We start from the raw sequence: 22,152 nt of genomic DNA, 5'->3' as shown, positions 1-22,152 counted from the left end.
CTGAGGGCACTCCGCTTCTTCCTTGAACAGAGGCCCAACCAGTCCCCATCCACTACCACCCTCCTCCGCCTGGCTGAACTTGTTCTCACATTGAACAACTTCTCCTTTGACTCCACTCACTTCCTCCAAATCAAAGGTGTAGCTATGGGAACCTGCATGGGTCCGAGCTTTGCCTGTCTTTTCGTGGGATATGTGGAACACTCTTTGTTCCAGTCCTACGCAGGTCCCCTCCCTCACTTCTTTTTCCCGTACATTAATGACTGTATCAGTGCCGTTTCCTGCTCTCGCCCTGAACTAGATAATTTCATTCACTTTGCTTCCAATTTCCACCTTCCCTCACCTTCACATGGTCCATCTCTGACTCTTCCCTTCCCTCCCTCAACTTCTCCGTCTCCATCTCTGGGGACAGGTTATTGACGAACATTCACTACAAGTCCACTGACTCCCACAGCTACCTGGACTACACTTCCTCCTACCCTGCTTCCTATAAGGACTCTTCCATTCTCCCAGTTTCTCCATCTCAGCCGTATCTGCTCTGACGATGCCACCTTCCATACCCGTGCTTCTGACATGTCTTCCTTTTTCCTCAACCGAGGATTCCCCTCTACTGTGGTTGACATGGCCCTCGACCGGGTCCGTTCTATCTCCCACACTTCAGCCCTCACCCCTGCCCCTCGCTCCTGGAACCACAATAGAGTTCCCCTTGTCCTCACCTTTAACCCCACCAGCCTCCACATTCAACGGATCATCCTCTGCCATTTTCACCACCTCCAGTGTGATCCCACCACCAAACACATTTTCCCCTCACCTCCCCTTTCAGCATTCCAAAGGGACCGCTCCCTCCACGACACCCTGGTCCACCTCTATCACCCCTTCCCCTTCGCCCGGCACCTTCCCATGCAAGCGCAGGAGATGCAACACATGCCCTTATACCTCACCCCTTCCCACTGTCCAGGGCCCCAAACACCCTTCCAGGTGAAACAGCAATTTTACTTGTACTTCTTGCAATCTAGTATACTGTATTCGCTGCTCATGATGTGGTCTCCTCTACATTGGGGAGACCAAACCCAGATTGGTTGACTGCTTTGCGGAACACCTCCGTTCAGTCCGTAAGGGGGGCCCCGAGCTTCCGGTCGCTTGTCACTTTAATTCACCGCCCCATTCCCACTCAGACCTCACTGTCCTCGGCCTCTTGCATTGTTCCACTGAAGCTCAGTGTAAGCTCGAGGAACAGCACCTCCTCTTTCGATTAGGCACTTTCCAGCCTTCTGGACTCAACATAGAGTTCAACAATTTCAGATCATAACCTCGGCCCCCATCATCTATATATATTTTTATCCACACTTTTTGTCTGTCTTTTTGTCTTCTCTCCCACATGGCAGCTGCCTTTCATTCTGCCAGCGCAACTCACACTTCATCTAGAGCCATCCTTTGTTTCTTAACCTGTCCCATTACCATCTCCTCTTGCCTTGAATATCTCTTAATGTCTCTTAACTTCTCCTGCCTTCTATCCAATCACAGACCTTCCCTTTTGTTCTTTCATCCCTTCCCCCATTTCCCAGCCCCTACACTTGCTTAAAAATCTGTTTCATTTCCTGCTTTTTTCCAGTTCTGATGAAAGGTCATCGACCTGAAACATTAACTCTGTTTCTCTCTTCACAGATGCTGCCTGACCTGCTGAGTATCTCCAGCATTTTTTGTTTTTATTACAGTATTCAGTAAACCATTTTTCATTAATGTCAATTACAAAGTTGCCACTTACAGCATTAGTGCGCCGGGTATTTTGGGCAGAAACTGGGGTTCAATGAGTAGTCCGCACCTCATTAAGGTGAAGTTGCCTTGTATACTTAATCACCTCGATGTTGGTGTCGGCTATTTCTGAACATGTTTGAAGAAATTGTGACTGACAAATGCGTGAACAGAGGCAGCTTTAAAGCCTCAGTTAGAATTTTTTAAATTAGATGCTAATAGAGGATTTCACATGCTAAGGTCATAACCACAAATCCGGTTCGCTTTTTCTGCTTCCCAATTTAAATAATTGCATGTTGAGAGTTTATCTCGTGGCGGCAGTTTGCAATTAAAGCTGCTCCTTCAGATCCCCTCACAAATTGAGGGCAATTTTTGCCAGCACAGAGCTGCCAAATAAAAATATATAATTATGCTTTTTGTTTTAGAATTACAAACTGAATAAGCACCTGCTACCCTAGCAGTGCTTCTATTTTTAGCGTTCACCGCCACCTGGAGACAGACCTGTTTTTTGTGTGTCATGAAGCACAGAGAGAAACTATAGCACCGTCATCTTGCCTGTCACTCCAGTTGCCGTGAAGATGAGATGGAATGAGGCAGGACCAGCTGCATTAGGGAATCGTTTCGCGAATAAATTACTTTTAAAAGCTGCCTTCCTGAACTTACATTAAATTTACATCTGAAAAGGTTCTTTTAAAAAAAAATGAATTTAATTGAAGAACACTGAATTTGGTTCTTTGTATTTTTGAGATGATTCTTATACAATATTTAGCTTTGGAATGTTACAAAAAAAATGTAATACTCCGCCTGACAGACCAGAACATAGGAGCAGGCCATTCAGCCCATCAAGTCTGTTGCATAGAATATACAGCAGAGAAACAGGCCATTTGACCCAACTGGTCCATGCCGGTGTTTTTGCTCCACACAAGTCTCCTCCCACCCGTCTTCATCTAACCGTATCAGCCTAACCTTCTATTCCTTTCTCCCTCATGTGTTTATCTAGGTTCCCCTTAAATGCATCTATACTATTCGCCTCAACTACTCCTTGTGGTAGCGAGTTCCACGTTCTCACCACTCTCTGGGTAACAAAGTTCCTTCTGAATTCCCTGTTGGATTTATTGGTGACCATCTTATACTTATGGCCTCTAGTTTTGGGCTCCCACACAAGTGGAAACATTTTCTCTACGAATACCCCATCAAACCCTTTCTTAATCTTAAAGACCTCTATCGTGTCACCCATCAGCCTTCTCTTTTCTAGAGAAAGGAGCCCCAGCCGGTTTTCATGATCGGTATAACCTCTCCGTTCTGGTATCATCCTTGTAAAGTTAGGCTGACACTCCAGTGCAGTGCTGAGGGAGTGCTGCATTGTCGGAGGTGCCGTCTTTCAGATGAGACGTTAAACCGAGGCCCCGTCTGCTCTCTCAGGTGTACGTAAAAGATCCCATGGCACTATTTTGAAAAAGAGATGGGGAGTTCTCCCCGGTGTCCTGGCCAATATTTATCCCTCAGCCAACATCATTAGAACAGATTATCTGGTCATTATCACATTGCTGTTTGTGGGACCTTGCTGTGGGCAAATTGGCTGCCGCATTTCCCACATTACAACAGTGTCGACACTTCAAAAGTACTCCATTGGCTGTAAAGCGCTTCGAGATGTCCGGTGGTTGTGCAAGGTGCTTATACAGGAAACTCTTTTTTTTATCCGGGACCGGCGTGGTGCCGGCTGATCAAAAAGTCCGGATTACAGAGAGGTATACTTACCAAGGTACGAGAGCCCCGTACACGGCCACAGGTGCAGGATCCCCGGTTACACGGCACTTGTGCAGGAGTCCCGATTACACGGCCACAGGTCAAGGAGTCCCTGTTGCACGGCCACAGGTGCAGGAATCCTGGTTACACGGCCACAGATCCAGGAACCCCGGTTACACGGCCACTAATATACAGTAAAACTTACATGAACCTACTCCTGAATTTTGTCGGTTAAGAGATTACCTGTAAAGTTTCCTGTAAATGCAAGTCTTTTTGTAAATCTTTTTTGCACCTTCACCAATGCCTCTTTATACAATGTATAATATGGAGACCAGAACTGTGTACAGTAGCCCAAGTGTGGTCTAACCAAGGTTCTATATAAGTTTAACATCACTTCTCTGCTTTTCAATTTTATCCCTCTAGAAATGAACCCCAGTGCTTTGTTTGCTTTTTTTATGGCCTTATTAACCTGTCATGATTTGTGTAGCCAATTAGATCTTGGCTGATCTGTGCCTCAACTCCATTTACCCGTCTTTGCACCACATCCCATGATACCCATACCCAACAAAAATCTATATCTCAACATCCACAATTTTCGGGGGGGGGGGGGAGCGATTTCCAGATTTCCACTACTCTTTGTGTGGAAAAAGTGTACCCTGACTTCACTCCTAAATGGCTCAGCTCTAACTTCAGGATTATTCCTCCTGTTTCTGGATTCACCCACCAGAGTAAATAGTTTCTCTGAATCTACCGTATAAAATCCCTTTATCATTTTAAAAAACACACTTAGATCACCCCTCAAACCTTCTGAACTCTGTGGAATATAACTCAAGTTTATACAACTTGTCCTCATAATTCAACCATTTAAGCCCTGGTACCATTCTGGTAAATCTATGCTGTACCCTCTCCAAGCCCAGTATATCTTTCCTGAGGTGCAGTGCCCAGAACTGAATGCTGTATTCCAGATGGAGTCTGACCAAGGCTCCATACAAATGAAGCATCATTTCTTCACTTTTGTAGTCCAACCTCCTTGATATAGAGTCCACTAGCCTATCTGATTATTTTTTGTACCTGTGCACTAGCTTTCAGTGATTTGTGGACACCCAAATCCCTTTACTCCTCCATATCTCCGAGTCTTGCATCATTAAGAAAATATTCCAATTTGTCCTCCTTGGATCCAAAGTGGATGACCTCGCTCTTCCCTGCATTGATCTCCAACTGCCAAAGGTTTGCCCACACACTTAATCTGTCGATGTCCCTTTGTAACTTCCTGTTCCCATCTACACAACTACTCCTAACTTAGTGTCATCTCTCAAACTTGGATGTACAACTCTCTCTGCCTTCATCCAAGTCATATGGTGAAAAACTAAGGCCCCCGTACAGATTCCAGAATACCACATCCCACCAATCTGAGAATGTTCCCTTTATCCCGACTCTCTGTCTCCTACCTTCCAACAATTACCAACCCATATCACAATGTTACCTCCAATTCCATGTGCTCTCATTTTTGGTATGAAGCAAACACTGAGTAAGGACAGGAACAAGCTTGGCTATGATGCTTTAATAAATTGGCAGTGTTCATTACAGCTAAATCAATGAGGCTGCAGGATGGAGAATTGGAGTTATAGTGATGCTCTGGTCTAACGAGGCTGTGCTTTGGGACTGCAGCCGTACTCAATTTGTCCTATTGTACACTCACACATTAAGGATTGGGTGAGATACCAAAGAGTTTCCGGTGCCTGTAGAATTATATCCCAGCAAGAGAACTGCGCCATCTCGATCATGAAGATCCTAAGTTTGATCCCTGAGCTATGTTGAATTGGTTGATTTCAGCTAGTGTGGCAGTTGGAGTGATATAGTGATCTCTGTATTGCTGGTAGTTGGGGGTGATGCATTGATCTCCATGTCTGGCTCAGTGGGCAGCACTCTTGCCTCTGAGTCAGACGATTGTGGGTTCAAGTCCCACTCCAGAGACTTGAGCATAAAAATCTAGGCTGACACTCCAATGCAGTGCTGACGGAGTGCTCAACTGTTGGAGGTACCTTTTTTCGAATGAGACATTAAACCGAAGCCCCGTCTACCCCCTCAGGTGGACGTAATAGATCCCATGTCACTATTTCAAAGAAGAGCAGGGGAGTTGTCCCCGGTGTCCTGGCCAATATTTATCCCTCAATCAATGTCACTAAAACAGATTATCTGGTCTTTATCACATTGCTGTTTGTGGGAGCTTGCTGTGTGCAAATTGGCTGCTGTGTTTCCTACATTACAACAGTGACTACCAATGCTCACCCTCACTTTTTTTTTTTGTGCGCGGCCCATTCAAAGTTTCACATGCGAAATTTCACATTGGGAAAGCCGGTCCTGGGCTGCACGGGATCGGCAGACAGCTGCGTGGCCACGCAGCTTACAGGGAACTTTGGTAACTGCACTTCAAAAGTACGTCATTGGCTGCACAGCGCTTTGGGACGTCCTGAGGTCGTGAAAAGCGCTATAGAAATGCAAGTCCTTTTTAATTGGGGTGGTGCATTAATCTCCGCATCCCTGGGTTAGGAAGGTGAAAAATTGACCTGGTTTGCACTCTTGATTGCTATTCAGTGACCCCCCCCTTGTATGGATGCTTCAATCAGTCATGGACAGGATCATGCCCCCATGATTTAATAACCTGTCACCACTCACTGACCCATGCTCGCATCCAGCCAGACTCCACTCTGGCATCGTAGATTTGCCAAACTTGCCCCAGCGAGACTTATCAAGCTATTCAACTGTGGGGAGAGTATTACAGCCAAGTTCAATCCTGTCCTCATCCACTGTCTGCCTTCTGGCACTATGCATTGCTTAGTAATAGGAGAATGACGGAGAGAACAATTTAATGAGTGAGTATATCTTGAAAATGAACTGTGCTCATTTCAGATGCTGAACCTTGTGCAGTTGATCAGGTGAAATGTGCAGAATCCAAGAATATTTCTATAATTTTGTAAAATTTATTCCAAGGCTAAAAATCCAGTTTTATCATTTTGATCTGTATGCAGAAATGCTTCTGCAATCCTGAAGGCTGTTTGTGTATTTTAGATGAAGTGCTACAAGCTGTGCCTGTCATTGCAAGATTTTATATAACTCTATGTATTTTTAAAAATAATTATTCAAGGTCATCTAGTGGCAAATTTCCTGACTGAAGAGGAAGACGCTTTGACTTATTTGAAGAAAATTGCTTCAGAGGGACATCTGTATAATGGATTTAACTTGATAACTGCAGACTTTAAGTAAGTTTACCAATAACACATGTCAAGCAATGCTGGCTTTCAGTTCGATTCAGATAAACACAAATATACGCTAGACGTTTTTGACTGTTTAGCCCCTCTAACCTCACCACTGCTTTAAATCAGCATGGAGGACTTATCTGTCTTTCTAAAGACATTTCAAGGGGAGATTCAGGTGGGAGGCCCCTTACCAACAGCCACTCATTTTGGAGGTTCAACTATCCACTTTCTAAGAATAAACCTTTAACACTAATCTAACTACCTGGTCCTCGCAAGCATTCCATTCAGTGAGCAACATTTTTTCCTATTTGTATTCCTTTCATCGCGAGATCCTTGTCATGTCTATCAATTATTATACATTAAAAACGGTGAGCTGGCTCAGGATTCCAAAGGTACTGCAAGACTCTGGTGGAAGTTGTCTACAGACCTGATTGTGGTGATATAGTGGGGTGGAGGGTCTACAATTACAGAGAACAGGGAAGCATCTGGTTATACATAATGGGAGAATTTAATTTTCACATCGACTGGGAGAAACAGAACAGCTCAAGTAATAAAGGCAGTAAATTTCTAGAATGTATTCGAGAGCCCTCCATCCCATGCCCTTGTACACCTTGTCTCCTATTCCCTGTCCTTCCCTGCTCCTATTTCCCTCACCCTCCCCTCCTCTTGTCTTTCCCTCCCTCCACTCTACTGCAACCCCACACTTCCTCTTCCCCAGCCTTCATCTTGCCCTCCCCATCCTTCTTCCTCATCTCATCGCTCTTTCAGTCTCATCCACTCCCTCTTCTCTTCCCTCCCTTCCTCCCCTCTGACCCTGATTGAAATTAATACTACCCTTCATCTCGTCTTTCTGTATGCAACATAATGGGAAGTCGACTATATACAGTGAGTTGTCACAACAGTCTAATGGTATTGCGCCTGTAGGCAGTGCTGAGAGGATCACGTTATGTGATGCATTAAGAAGAATAAAATGCACATAGGAACAGGAGTAGGCCATTCAGCCCCTCGAGCCTGATACGGCATTCACTGAGCTCATGACTGATCGTGGCACACCAACAGACCCGTGCTTTTATGCTCTCTTTCAGGAACTTCTCCATTGTTTTTGTAGCTCTCTTCATAACCACCCTCCATGATGCCCCACACATGAACATTCACTGTAGAATGGTGCTGAGCAACAGTGCAACAAGAATCCTGAGACTGCATCTGTTGCTATCGAGTTTAAACTGCCTTGGCTCCACTAGCAAGCTTTCAGCAAGTATTCCCGCCAGCTGCAATGATGTTCCTACAGCAGTGTTCCCGAGATAATTTTCTGACCTTCAATCACTCCCAATTTCCCTTCCCCTCCTCCTCTCCATCCCTTGTCTCCTTCACCCTCCCCTTCTCTTGCATTTTCTTCCCTTTGTGTTCCAACCCTCTCCTTGTTTGTTCGTCTCCCCTTCTCCTCCTTCACCCCCTCTCTCTTCTGCCCTTTTTTACCTTCCTCTCCCCTCCCCCCTCTCCTCCTCTTTCCCCTCCTTTCCCCACTCCTCTCACCCTTATTCTATCACTTAGGTGCTTCTTCATCCGTGTTTTTGAAAAATCGGTTCAGTGGCTGTGCCTTCAGATCTGCTGGTCTTATCAGCCCCCTGCTCTGTCAGGAAAGGTGATGGCTATGGAAGTGAGCTTATTGCCTTTCTTCCCTGTCTCCGGGGAAACTAGACAGGGAACATGCACTCAATCAGTATGGATCCGAAATAGTGGCCCTGATAGAGTAGCTGGAAAGGTTATCTGCTTTTAATTAACGTTTCAGCAGAAGGAAGGATTGGAGAACAAAACGTATAGATCTTTTGGTTTCATAGCTCATTGACAGCCTTTGTCACATTATTAGCAATTCTACCATTAAAAAATCCACCCTGTGTGAAATGCTCATTCTTCATTAACTAAATATAGAAATCTTGGTAGTTTATCTTTTTAAACTGGGCCTATTAATATTCACACCAGGAGCACTGTGCACAGTTTTGGTCTCCTTACCTGAGAAAAGACATACATGCCTAAGAGGCAGTGCAATGAAGGTTCACCAGATGATTCCTGGGATGAGATGGTTGTCCTATGAGGAGAGATTGTGTAGAATGGGCCGATACTCTCTGGAGTTTAGAAGAATGAGAGCTGATCTCAATGAAACATGTAAGATTCTGAGGGGGATTGACAGGGTAGATGCTGAGAGGTTGTTTCCCCCTGGCTGGAGAGTCTAGAACTAGGGGGCCTAGTCTCAGGATAAGGGGTCGGCCATTTAAGACTGAGATGAGGAGGAATTTCTTCACTCAGAGGGCGGTGAAACTTTGGAATTCTCGACCGGAAAGGGCTGTGGATGCTGAGTCATTGAGTATATTCAAGACTGAGATAGATAGATTTTTGGACTCTAGGGGAATAAAGGGATATGGTGATCGGACGGGAAGGTGGAGTTGAGGTCGAAGATCAGCCATGGTCTTATTGAATGGCAGAGCAGGCTCGAGGGACCATCTGGCCGACTCCTGCTCCTAATTCTTATTCTAATATCAAAATCCCATTTTAAAATCAATTATGCCCCACTTCCCTGGTTCAGTGAATCGATCCAATAAGTCATTGAGCCAATAGGCCAGGTAAGCCTCAGGATCAATGCTTCGTCAGTGCTGAGTTTGCTGATCTTAACCAGGGAGACAGTCGGGGCACTATTGTTACGTTCCGTGCCTCTGCATTCGAGAGGGGATAAAACCGGGCAGGTTCCTGCTCCCGATCCGGACCCCTGCTGGATGAGGACTTGTGAATCGGGCTGGGCTGTGATGTTGCCCGAGGTCAACTACTGTATATCCTGCTAATAATGTCAGTGTTTATATTTGAGTAATGGCCCTGTGGGTAAGGTGCTGGAGGACACGGTGCACATGGAACCCTATCCTAGCAAGGAGTCAGTACCAGAGGGCAAAGGAGAAAATTGCTAACCGAGAAGTCGGTTACAGAGAATTATGGTTCAACTTAAGCATGGTTTTTATTTTTATTTCTTGGTTGTTCAGTAAATTCTTCATTAAAATGTGAACTTTGGCAGATTATCAAAAGCATTGGGAGTAACTGAGTCTCACTGTGCGTGTACTAAATGCATCAGTACAGGTAAATCAGCGTGCTTCAGTAATCTAGTGTTAATTCAGCTCCCTCACCCTGTCAGACTCCATGGGGCATATTTTCCGGTTCCTGTACCCCTGGCAACTGGTTCAATTGACGCAGTGAATGTAGGAAAATCCAACGTGATCTCTTGCAGGGGTGCACTGTTCCTGCCCGATTTTCCTGTATTTTCTGCGCCCAGGTGATTCAATAGCTCCAGACGGCAGAACAGGAAAATCTACCCCACTATCTGTTTTAAACCAATCTTCCCCAACAAAGTCATCACTTACTACTTAAAACATCAACAGAAAGATACAAAAAAAATCTTAATTACCTAGTTGTTCAGACCTAATTTTACCCCAGTATTGCTACTCACTCTCTGATTATCAATCTTAATAATTGTATTGTATATGCACTTGAAGTGCCATATCCTGTAAGGCTACGGACCAAGAGCTAGAACGTTGGATTAGGCTGGATAGCTCTCTTTCGCTGGCACAGACATGCTGGTCCAATTGGCCTCCTTCTGTGCCGTAAATTTCTATGATTTCAATTATGGAAGAAAGTGTGAAGTCAATATATGAGAGTAGAAATTACAATCGGCCCTGTTCTCATACGAAAGCTTCATGTGTTTGTACAAAATTGCGCTCTGTGCAGGCGTTAACCCGTTTCCAGAAATCAAACACATGAAACCTGCTAGTTTGTTCTACTTAAGAAGGTTAAAGATTTGAGCGTTGCATTATTTTGGGGCGTAGCCTACAATAGTTCCTGAATTGTTAAGTAAATACATACAGTGGGCTGGTATTTTGCTTGTGCCTTGGTGAAGGAATGTGTGCAGAATATTGTAATTACTGAGCTTCAGCAACCCTCCTATGACCTTTTTTTCTTGTGTACCCCACTCAAATGTTGTTCCATTTGCCCATCACCTTGCTGTCCTCCATTGGCTCCATATCCCCAATGTACTGGAATCAACCCCCCCACCACCTTGTTCCACTTTACCTCTGCAATCTCCTCCAGGCCTATATCCCAGCTCAGCCTTTGGTTCTCTGACTCGAGCTTCCTATGCATCTTTACCCCCCGCCCCACGCCACCCATTTCAGCAGTGGGCACAGCTTTCAGCTGTCTCAGCCCAACTTTCTTGAACTCTCTCCCTAAATCTTCTACCTTGCTACTTCTCTGCTACCTTCAAAAGACTGCTGAAAACCTATTGTGCTTTTGATTGTCTGATCACAGAAATGACAGCACAGAAGTAGGCCATTAGACCCACTTGAGCCTGTACTTGTGCTAGCTCTTGAAATGAAGCTGTGTGTTCTAATCCCATTGCCCTGCCCCTTTCCCCACATCCTTTTTATATTCTGCCTTTTCAAATACTTGTCCACTTCGGTTATAGTCTCTGCCTCAATAGCCACTTATGGTAAATCATCCAAAGTTGTAATTACCCTCTGTGTTACAAATGTTCTTCCAGTGCTTATGCTCTGATGCTCCCTGGAAACAATCTCTCACTTTAACCTTTCAGCGCTGAACTCCCAGTTAGGCCAAACGTGCCCTCGGAATCCAACTCTGTCGGTGCCTCACTCCATTGGCCTCTCACAGCTCCTTAACTTTCCTCCAATTATCTCTCTAACCTCTCCCATCAACCGGCATCAGTTTTTTCCACTGTAAAGCACTTTGGGGTCTTTACTCGAACATAGGAAAGTAAAGGACAGGAAAAGACGAGCTGGTCCATCGAGCCTGACTTACATTGTCACAGTGTAACTTCTGCACACCATGACCCCCGTCCACCTCCACCCACCTGCCGTACCTGCCATGCAATCTGCTGGGAGAGGTAAAAAAACAGAGAAAAAACTTAGGCCGATTTAGAAACAAATTCCTCTCCGACCACGAAAACACTCAAACAAATCCCTCCCCCTGCCAATACCCACCTACCTTCTAGATGCAGTTATGTTGACCACACTCTGGAACTTGTCCAGCTCCCTTATGAATACTTGCAGTGAATCCGCACTCACTGCACGAGCCGGCAATTTGGTGCAGAGGTCAGCGACTCTCTCCAAAAAGGAAGTGCCTCCGAGCATCTAACCTAATTTTTTTTTTATCTTCATTGTCGGGATGTGGGGTTACTGGCATTTATTGTCATACTTAGTTGCTTTGAGAAGGCTTTTTTCTTGAATCGCTGATTAGCGGCTTGGTACAGCTGAGTGTCTTGCTAGGCCGCTTCAGAGTGCAGTTAAGAGTCAACCTCGATGGTGTGGGACTGAATTCACATAAAGGCCAGACTGGGTAAGGATGGCAGGTTTCCTTCACTAAAGGACATTCGTGAACCAGTTGGGTTCTTATGACCATCCGACAGCTCCATGCTCACTCTTACTGATACCAGCTTTTTATTTCCGGACTTCTTAAACTGAATTCAAATTATCAAACTTGGTGGGGTTTGAACTCATGTTCTCTGGATTGTTAGTCCAGACCTCTGGATTACTAGTCCAGTGACATAACCACTACACGATTATACCCCACAGTTCTATGTTTATGTAACTTGTACTCATGTCCAATTGGTCCTCCCTAACATATCTAACGTGAATAACCCTTCCACATGGGCCAAATCTAATAATTTCATTATTTTAAAGACATACAATAAATCTCCTCAAAGTCTGTACTTTTCTGGAGTAAAAGGCCCCCAGCTCTCTAAGCCTGTTACGGTAACTGAGGGCCTTTAAATGGAGTTATGGGTTAATCCCAGGGATGAGGGGGTGGTCATATGAGGAGAGGTTGAGTAGATTGGGACTCTACTCATTGGAGTTCAGAAGAATGAGAGGCGATCTTATTGAAACATATAAGATTGTGAAGGGGTTGGATCGGGTGGATGCGGGGAGGATGTTCCCGATGATGGGTGAAACTAGAACTAGGGGGCATAATCTTAAAATAAGGGGCTGCTCTTTCAAAACTGAGATGAGGAGAAACTTCTTCACTCAGAGGGTGGTAGGTTTGTGGAATTTGCTGCCCCAGAAAGCTGTGGAAGCTACATCATTAAATAAATTTAAAACAGAAATAGATAGTTTCCTATAAGTAAAGGGAATTCAGGGTTACGGGGAGCGGGCAGGAAATTGGACATGAGTCTACGTTCGGAATGGTCATGGCCCTGTGGGTAGTGGAGCGGGCCCAGGGGCCGTGTAGCCTGGTTCTGCTCCTACTTCTTGTGTTCTAATTCTGTGTTAGATTTCAGGAGATGGTTTTATTCCTGTTCCTGGCTGGGGTGGATATCACCTTTACAGAAGGTAAGTACTGTAGAAAATATAGGGACAGTGATATCTCCTGGAAGAGTTTCGATCGCCTAGATGGGTCGGAGAGGAATTTCCCAGATTTTTTCTCCCAAATTGGCCATTGGGTTTTTTATCTGGTTTTTCGCCTCTCCCGGGAGATCACATGGGTTCGGGTGGGATGGAGAGTGATAGAAGATTCGAGGTTAGGATCAGATCAGCCATGATCTTATTGAATGGTGGAGCAGGCTCGAGGGGCCGATTGGCCTACTCCTGCTCCTATTTCTTATGTTCTTATGTAGTATCAATCTAGTGACCCTCCTCGGGACCTTTTTCAGGGACTCTATCACCTACCATGTGAGTGGGCCAAAACTGGATACAGTATTATACATGAAGCCTAACCAGGACCTTGTACACAGACTGAAAAGTATTGTTTTATATTTAATCATGCTGGCAAAAGATCCTAAAACTCTATTTGCTTTTGCTATACCCTTGTGGCACTGTTCGTGGACCTTTTAAAGATTCATACACTATGACACCGAGGTGCTGCTCCTCTTCATCAGCCTTAAGCACGAAGCCCTGCATGTTGCACACATTTTGTATTGCCCCTGCGCATTTATTAATATGAAAAGACATACCTCCATCGCATCTACCTCTGCCTGTAATTTATTTTTCTCATCTGAAGTTCCTTACACCCGCATATATCTTTGTATCATCTGTGTACTTACAGACTCCATTAAAGGTGATATATAAATGCAAGTTGCTATTCAAAAACCAGTACTGGATCACAACAGTTTGGGCTGCATTTATTTGCATCACGAGTGGGTTAGACCAGATTTCTGATTGGTCCCCTTGGAGAACAAGACACACCCAACAATTTGTCTGGAATGTGTAATTTGATCCTTCTTGCTGGAGAGTAATTCAAAGTCTCTGCAATGTGTAATTTGATCCAGTCATTGTCACAAGCAGGCTGCTCCAGTGAAGCTGCACCACTGCAGCCATGATAACGGCATCTACTTGATAATCTGGAGCATCACCTAGAAAAGCAAGGTAACTCTCACATGGCCAAGCACATAAGAACATAAGAAATAGGAGCAGGAGTAGGCCAATCGGCCCCTCGAGCCTGCTCCGCCATTCAATAAGATCATGGCTGACCTGATCCTAACCGCCAATCTACTATCACAGAACCATCTCCTGAATCTAACAGAATTAGACACACGAAATAGGAGCAGGAGCAGGCTACACGGCCCCTGGGCCCGCTCTGCAACCCACAGGGCCATGACCGATCCGAACCTAGACTCATGTCCAAATTCCTGCCCGCTCCCCGTAACCCTTAATTCCCTTTACTTCTAGGAAACTGTCTATTTCTGTTTTAAATTTATGTAATGATGTAGCTTCTACAGCTTTTTGGGGCAGCATATTCCATGGACCTACCACCCTCTGAGTGAAGTAGTTCCTCCTCATCTCAGTTTTGAAAGAGCAGCCCCTTATTCTAAGACTATGCCCCCTAGTTCTAGTTTCACCCATCATCGGGAACATCTTCCCCGCATCCACCCGATCCAACCCCTTCACAATCTTATATGTTTCAATAAGATCGCCTCTCATTCTTCTGAACTCCAATGAGTAGAGTCCCAATCTACTCAACCTCTCCTCATATGTCCATCCCCTGATCCCCGGGATTAACCGAGTGAACCTTCTTTGTACTGACTCGAGAGCAAGTATGTCCTTTCTTAAGTATGGACACCAAAACTGTACGCAGTATTCCAGGTGCGGTCTCACCAATACCTTGTACAACTGAAGCAATACCTCCCTATTTTTATATTCTATCCCCCTAGCAATGAAAGCCAACATTCCATTGGCCTTCTTAATCACTTGCTGCACCTGCATACTAACCTTTTGAGTTTTGTGCACCAGGACCCCCAGATCCCTTTGTACTTCAGTACTTTCCAGTTTCTTGCCATTAAGATAATAACTTGCTCTACGATTTTTCCTGCCAAAGTGCATAACCTCACACTTTCCAGTATTGTATTCCATCTGCCAAATCTCTGCCCACTTACTTAGCCTGTCTATGTCCCCTTGCAGGTTTTTTATGTCCTCCTCACTCACTACTTTTCCTCCCATCTTAGTATCATCTGCAAACTTTGATATGTTACACTCGGTCCCCTCCTCCAAATCGTTGATATAGATTGTCAAGAGTTGGGGACCCAGTACTGACCCCTGCGGAACACCACTAGTTACTGATTGCCAGTCTGAGAATGAGCCATTTATCCCAACTCTCTGCCTTCTGTTAGATAGCCAATCCTCTATCCATGCCAGAATATTACCCCCAATCCCGTGATTTTTTATCTTAAGCAATAATCTTTTGTGAGGCACCTTATCAAATGCCTTTTGGAAGTCTAAATACACTACGTCCACTGGTTCCCCTTTATCCACCCTATATGTTACTTCCTCAAAGAACTCCAGCAAATTTGTCAAACATGACTTCCCCTTCATAAAACCATGCTGACTTTGTCCTATTAAATTATGATTATCCAAATGTCCTGTTACTGTCTCCTTAATAATGGACTCCAAAATTTTACCTACCACAGATGTTAGGCTAACCGGTCTATAGTTTCCAGCCTTCTGTCTACTGCCCTTTTTAAATAAGGGTGTTACATTAGCAGTTTTCCAGTCTGCCGGGACCTTTGTCGAGTCCAGGGAGTTTTGGAAAATTATTACCAATGCATCCACAATCCCTACCGCCACTTCCCTCAAGACCCTAGGATGTAAGCCATCAGGTCCAGGTGATTTATCCGCCTTGAGTCCCATTATTTTACCGAGTACCACTTCCTTCGTGATTTTGATCGTGTTTAGCTCCTCCCCCCCTTTAGCCCCCTGTTTGTCCAGTGTTGGGATATTCTTAGTGTCTTCTACTGTAAAGACTGATGTAAAATATTCAGTGTTTTTGCCATCTCCATATTTCCCACCATTAATTTCCCGGTCTCATCCTCTAAGGGACCAACATTTACTTTAGCCACCCTTTTTCTTTTTATATAACTATAAAAACTCTTACTATCTGTTTTTATATTTTTTGCTAATTTACTTTCATAATCTATCTTCCCTTTCTTAATCAATCTTTTTGTTATTTTTTGCTGTCTTTTAAAGTTTTCCCAATCCTCTATCCTCCCACTAGATTTGGCTACCTTTATATGCCCTTGTTTTTAGTCGAATACTATCCTTAATTTCTTTACTTAGCCACGGATGGCTGTCTTTTCTTTTACACCCTTTTCTTCTCAGTGGAATATATTTTTTTTGGAAGTTGTAAAATAACTCCTTAAATGTACACCACTGATCATGTATCGTCTTACCCTTTAATCTATTTTCCCAATCCACTCTACTCAATTCCGCTCTCATACCTTCATAGTCTCCTTTATTCAAGCTTAGCATGCTTGTTTGAGATCCAACCTTCTCACCCTCTAATTGAATATGGAATTCAACCATGTTATGGTCACTCATTCCAAGGGGATCCTTTACTGGGACATTTTTAATTAATCCTGTCTCATTACACAGGACCAGATCTAAGGTTGCTTGCCCCCTGGTCGGTTCAGTTACATACTGCTCAAGAAACCCATCCCTAATACACTCAATGAACTCATCCTCAAGGCAGCCCTGCCCAATTTGATTTGCCCAATTAATATGATAGTTAAAATCCCCCATAATTATAGATGTTCCCTTATTACAAGCCTCAACTATTTCCTGATTGATACTCCGTCCAACAGAGTTGCCACTGTTCGGAGGCCTATAGACTACGCCCACTAGTGTTTTTTCCCCCTTATTATTCCTTACCTCCACCCAAACTGTTTCATTATCCCGATCTTTTGACCCAATATCATTTCTCTGTATTACAGTGATTCCTTCCTTTATTAACATAGCCACCCCACCTCCCCTTCCTTCCTGCCTGTCCTTCCTGATCGTTAAATAACCTGGTATGTTTAATTCCCAGGCATTGTCACCCTGCAGCCATGTTTCTGTAATGGCCACAAGATCATACCCATATGTAGTTATTTGTGCCATTAACTCGTCTATTTTGTTACGAATGCTACGTGCATTCAGATAGAGAACTTTCAAAGATGTTTTGTGACACTTAGTTCCTGCTTTTGCCCTTTTTATTACTTTACCTTTTACTCCATACCTTCTGCCCCTTCCTGACACGCTCTGGTTTTTAATTTCCCCACTGCTACCTAAGTCTATGACCTTCTCTGTTGTCATTTTTATTATTTGCTCTCTAGGAACCTCCCCCCCACTAGTTAGTTTAAAGCCCTCTCTACAGCCCTAGTTATATGATCCGCCAGGACTCTAGTCCCAACACTGGCCAAGTGAAGCCCGTCCCAACGGAACAGCTCCCTCCTGCCCCAGTACTGGTGCCAGTGTCCCAGGAAGCAAAACCCATTTCTCCCACACCAGTCTTTGAGCCACGCATTTAACACTCTAATTTTATTTGTTCTAGCCAAATTTGCTCGTGGCTCAGGATTATTACCCTTGTGGTTCTGCTTTTTAATTTGACCCCTAGCTGCTCAAACTCCCTCAGCAGAACCTCCTTCCTTGTCCTATCTATGTCGTTGGTACCAACATGGACCACGACAACTGGATCCTCCCCCTCCCACTCCAAGTTTCTCTCCAGTCCAGAGGAGATGTCCTTAACCCTGGCACCGGGCAGGCAACACAGCCTTCGGGACTCTCGCTCTCGGCTGCAAAGAACTCTATCCCCCTAACGATACTATCCCCGACCACTACAACATTTCTTTTAACTCCCCCCCACTTGAATGGCCCCCCCGCTCCACGGTGCTGTGGCCAGGTTGCTCATCCTCCCCGCAGTCCCTGTTCCCATCCTCACAGGGAGTAAGAGCCTCGAACCTGTTGGACAAGTGCAAGGGCTGCGGCTCCTCCAACACTACCTCCTGGATCCCTGTACCTGCCTCACTTCTAGTCACACCATCCTGACCCTGGCCATGGACTACATCTGAATTAATTAATCTAATTGGTGTGAATACCTCGTGATACAGAGTCCAGGTAACTCTTCCCCCCTCCCTGATGTGTCTCAGTGTTTGAAGCTTGGACTCCAGCTCTTCAACACGGAGCCGGAGTTCCTCGAGCAGCCAACACTTACTGCAAATGTGATCACCGTGAGCATCAGTGGTGTCCACCATCTCCCACATATTGCAGCAGTAACACATCACCTGATCTCCCATTCTATGTAATTAATTAAATTTATTAATATTATTCTTAAATACCCTCTGCCCCGATTCTAGATGGTGAATATCACACCTTAGAAACTATAAACCAAAGAGGTTTAAGCTTAAAAAAGGAGAAATACTTACCAACCAATCACTTACCCGCTTTCTGGTGACGTCACACTTGGATTACTTTTTACCTCTCCCCTTCCCTCCGAGTTCCCAGACTGGAGACTAGTACGCCTTACCTGGCCTCTGGGACTTTTATAGCCCCGCTGCTGCTGCTGAAACACCCGCCTATCCTGTCGATCTCCTCCCAATCAACATTTGAGTGATATAACATAAAATGCTGGAAATGCTCAGCAAGTCAGGCAGCATCTGTGGAACGAGAAACAGAGTTAACGTTTCAGGCCGATGACCTTTCATTAGAACGTGAAATGTTAACTCTGTTTCTCTTTCTGTAATTGCTGCCTGATTTGCTGAGTGAAATCCACAGCAGTGACTATTTTACATAATTTGAGCTGGAAGGTTGGTTTACTGAGGCGCAGTTCCTTCAACCAGAACAGGTGAGGGTGACGTCATGGCAAGTGACATCACTACCAGAACCGTAGATTTTTAGCATGTGCTGAGAATGACATCATCAAGTGGCCCGGCTCATGCAGGATGACATTACGGGTCAGCCAAAAACCGGAAGTACCCACACTGTCGCTAATCACTCCGTCAAACTCGACACTCTGGGTGAGAGCTGTGGTGACTGATGGGGCATTGTGTGTGGGTCACGGATTGTTAACCGGTTTATTGGGTATGAAGTGAATAGAAACATAGAAGATAGGAGCAGGAGTAGGCCATTCGGCCCCTCGAGCCTGCTCCACCATTCAATGTGGTCATGGATGATCATCCAAATTCAGTACCCTGTCCCTGCTTTCTCCCCATATCCGTTGATCCCTTTAGCCTTAAGAAATATATCCAACTCCTTCTTGAATATATTTAATGAATTGGCCTCTACTGCCTTGTGTGGTGGGGAATTCCACAGGTTCACCACTCTCTGGGTGAAGAAATTCCTCCTCATCTCTGTCCTAAATGGCTTACCCCTTATCCTTAGACTGTGACCCCTGGTTCTGGACTCCCCGACCATCGTGAACATCCTTCCTGCATCTAGTCTGTCTAGTCCTGCTGGAATTTTATAAGTTTCAATGAGATCCCCTCTCATTCTTCTAAACTCCAGCGAGTACAAGCCCAATTGGCCCAATCTCTCCTCATACGTCATTCCTGCCATCTCCGGTATCAGCCTGGTGAATCTTCGCTGCACTCCTTCCATGGCAAGAACATCCTTCCTCAGATAAGGCGACCAAAACTGCACACAATACTCCCGATGTGGTCTCATCAAGGCCATGTACAACTGCAGCAAGACATCCTTGTTCCTGTACTCAAATCCTCTCGCTACGAAGGCCAACATACCATTTGCCTTCTTAACCGCCTGCTGCACCTGCATGCTTACCTTCAGCGACTGGTGCACAAGGACACCCAGGTCTCGTTGCACTTCCCCTTCTCCCAATCTGTTGTCATTCAGATAATAATCTGCCGCCTTGTTTTTGACACCAAAGTGGATAACCAGAAGTGAATAGTGGCAGCGTCATGGCTTCCGGATTTCGTCCAGTCCAATGATATGACTTGCTGCTTACATTCTGAGAAATCAACTCGCTGACGATCATAGTCAAGAGTGTGATCCTGGTCTGGCGGTGTGGGGGGGCGCAGGAGAGGGAGAATGTGGTGCAGGTGTAAAGAGGGTGGGGTCGGAAGAACTTGATCTACGTCTAACAGAGGGGGAGAACGTGACCCGTCTTCCCATCTGGATCACGTTCTCGCTTTTATCCCCACCTCTTTAGACCTGTATCACGTTTTACCCCCACCCCCACCGTTCTCTCCGTGTTTCTACCCCCCCCCCCCGCCAAGTTCCTGACCTGCCCCACCCGCCCCCCCCCCCCCCCCGGAGCTCCTGACATTCTCTCTCTTCCCCCCCCCCCCCCCCCGAGCTCCTCTTTTCTCCCCGCCGCCCCCCCCAGCTCCCCTCCTCTTCCTCCCACCCTCCGATCCCCTCTCGTCGTCTTCCCCCCCCCCCCCCCCGCCCCATCTTCCAAACCCCTGTCCTCTGTCACTCTGATCTTCTGAGGAAATGCGTTTGAGGCCGCAGCCCTGCGGCTAGGCACGTGCGCGGTTGTAACCTCCAGTTGCGCATGCGCAGCCGCAACATTGGGTGCGTATGCGTGGCCCTGGTGGGGGTGGGACGGTGTTTAGGTTCCACTCCCATGTACGTGCAAATAATCACTCTGCTACGATTTGCCCCATGCATCCCACGGCTCAGCATAGATTTTATTATTACAGGCTGTGACTCAATAACAGGCAGACACACATCACGCGAATCACATCTTTAACAAAGCATTCCACGCAGTTGCAAACACCGTTAGTTCTGCAACCAGCCAGCCCATTAAGATACTGACTTCTTCGGATGACCTTCAGACCGAGCTGGATTGATTTTATGGAAAGGGATAATTTCCTTGATTACACATTAGGGAGATGATGTTCATGTCTCCAATAGTCTTTCTGCACCAGTTCCTGGGACATTAGGGAGCGGCAATCGGAGCAGAGACCGTGTCACCAGGATTCTGCCCCTATTTGCAAACGATGAGCATTTTCAAGGCATGAATGAATGGGGGTAGGAAGCTCTTTTCCGAAGCAGGCAGAAGGATTTACATCACATGTAACTGGTGCGGGAATGATGCAAAGACACTTTCCGCGTCCAATTCTGGGGACGCCTTTGGACGGGAGCCTTTTTTTAAAAATAAATTGTCCAGTGCAGCAGGCTTGCACTGTCGGGATGTTGGCCACTTGGATACTGTTTCTGATGGAAACCACCAGGCAATTTATGCTGCTGCATCCCTTTAAGATCTACAGCAGTGCACAGCGTTCCATCCCTAGTTTGCATGTGCCCAGGGCGCACCCAGCACATCAGCTGAAGCTGGAAAACTGGTCAGGTGCGTGTGAAATGTGCAACAGCCAACATAAACCGTGGGGGAGATGTCCCTATATCATTTGAAAAAGACTGAAATGAGCAAAGTTTGACACAAGTATCTCATAATATTCCAGACAGAAAGTTGATTGTATAAATACAAACCATCGCATACATTTTATATTGTTAATGTTCACCAAGACTGACAATTCTGAAACGTGTTGCAATCCAAAAACAGCAGGGTCTGAAATCCGCAAACCGGGTCTTGCTACTCTTTGTAGCATCAAAGCTGAACCGGGGTCAACTGATAAATCTGGAGGATTACACTGTTTGTTGAATAATGGGTTTCGTCTGCCAAGAGACGGCTTCTGCAAAAACAGCCACTCAGTGACCAAGTCCTGCTGAGCTCAGGAATTTTTTTTTTCAAATTCTGCTTGAATTGTTTTGATTGAAATGTTTCAGGGTTTAAGTTGCCATTGAGTCATAATTCTTGCTGCCTCAAACATTGCTCACAAAGATGACCACTAGATTACTTATTCACTGGAGTGTCAAACCATGTACACGGGGGAAGACTAATAAAGAAAGCTGTGTGTGCAGCAACAGCTCAAAAGGCTGCACTGAGTCCAGCAATAAGCAGAATGAGCTGATGTATTTTGGGTTCCTTTTATTTGAAACTTTTTGCCTCTTTTGTTCCTGCCTGCCGTGCTTTACTCTCCAGCTGGGTTCGGCAAACAGACAACCTTCTGCTTGGCTTCTGCTGTGTACTTTGGTCACTCAGCTGTGTGCCAAAGCACCAGTGGTAATCCAAGCTTTTGTGTATGTGT

At 45.4% G+C, this 22,152-nt stretch overlaps 1 protein-coding gene across 3 annotated transcripts in view; it reads left to right on the top strand.

Annotated features, from left to right (window-relative positions):
• tango2 (transport and golgi organization 2 homolog (Drosophila)) overlaps positions 1-22,152 on the top strand; it is a 206,365-nt gene that overhangs the window by 147,324 nt on the left and 36,889 nt on the right. For all 3 annotated transcript variants that reach the window (XM_086011968.1, XM_086011970.1, XM_086011969.1), the window contains one exon: positions 6,641-6,755. In XM_086011968.1, the coding sequence (XP_085868094.1) occupies positions 6,641-6,755 (115 nt within the window). The remainder of the gene's footprint in view (positions 1-6,640; positions 6,756-22,152) is intronic.

The sequence above is a fragment of the Somniosus microcephalus genome, chromosome 19 (assembly GCF_052327205.1).
Source record: "Somniosus microcephalus isolate GS21.2 chromosome 19, FLI_Smic_1.0, whole genome shotgun sequence".
Classification (NCBI taxonomy): Eukaryota; Metazoa; Chordata; class Chondrichthyes; order Squaliformes; family Somniosidae; genus Somniosus; species Somniosus microcephalus.
This window is presented reverse-complemented; position numbering and strand designations above follow the sequence as displayed.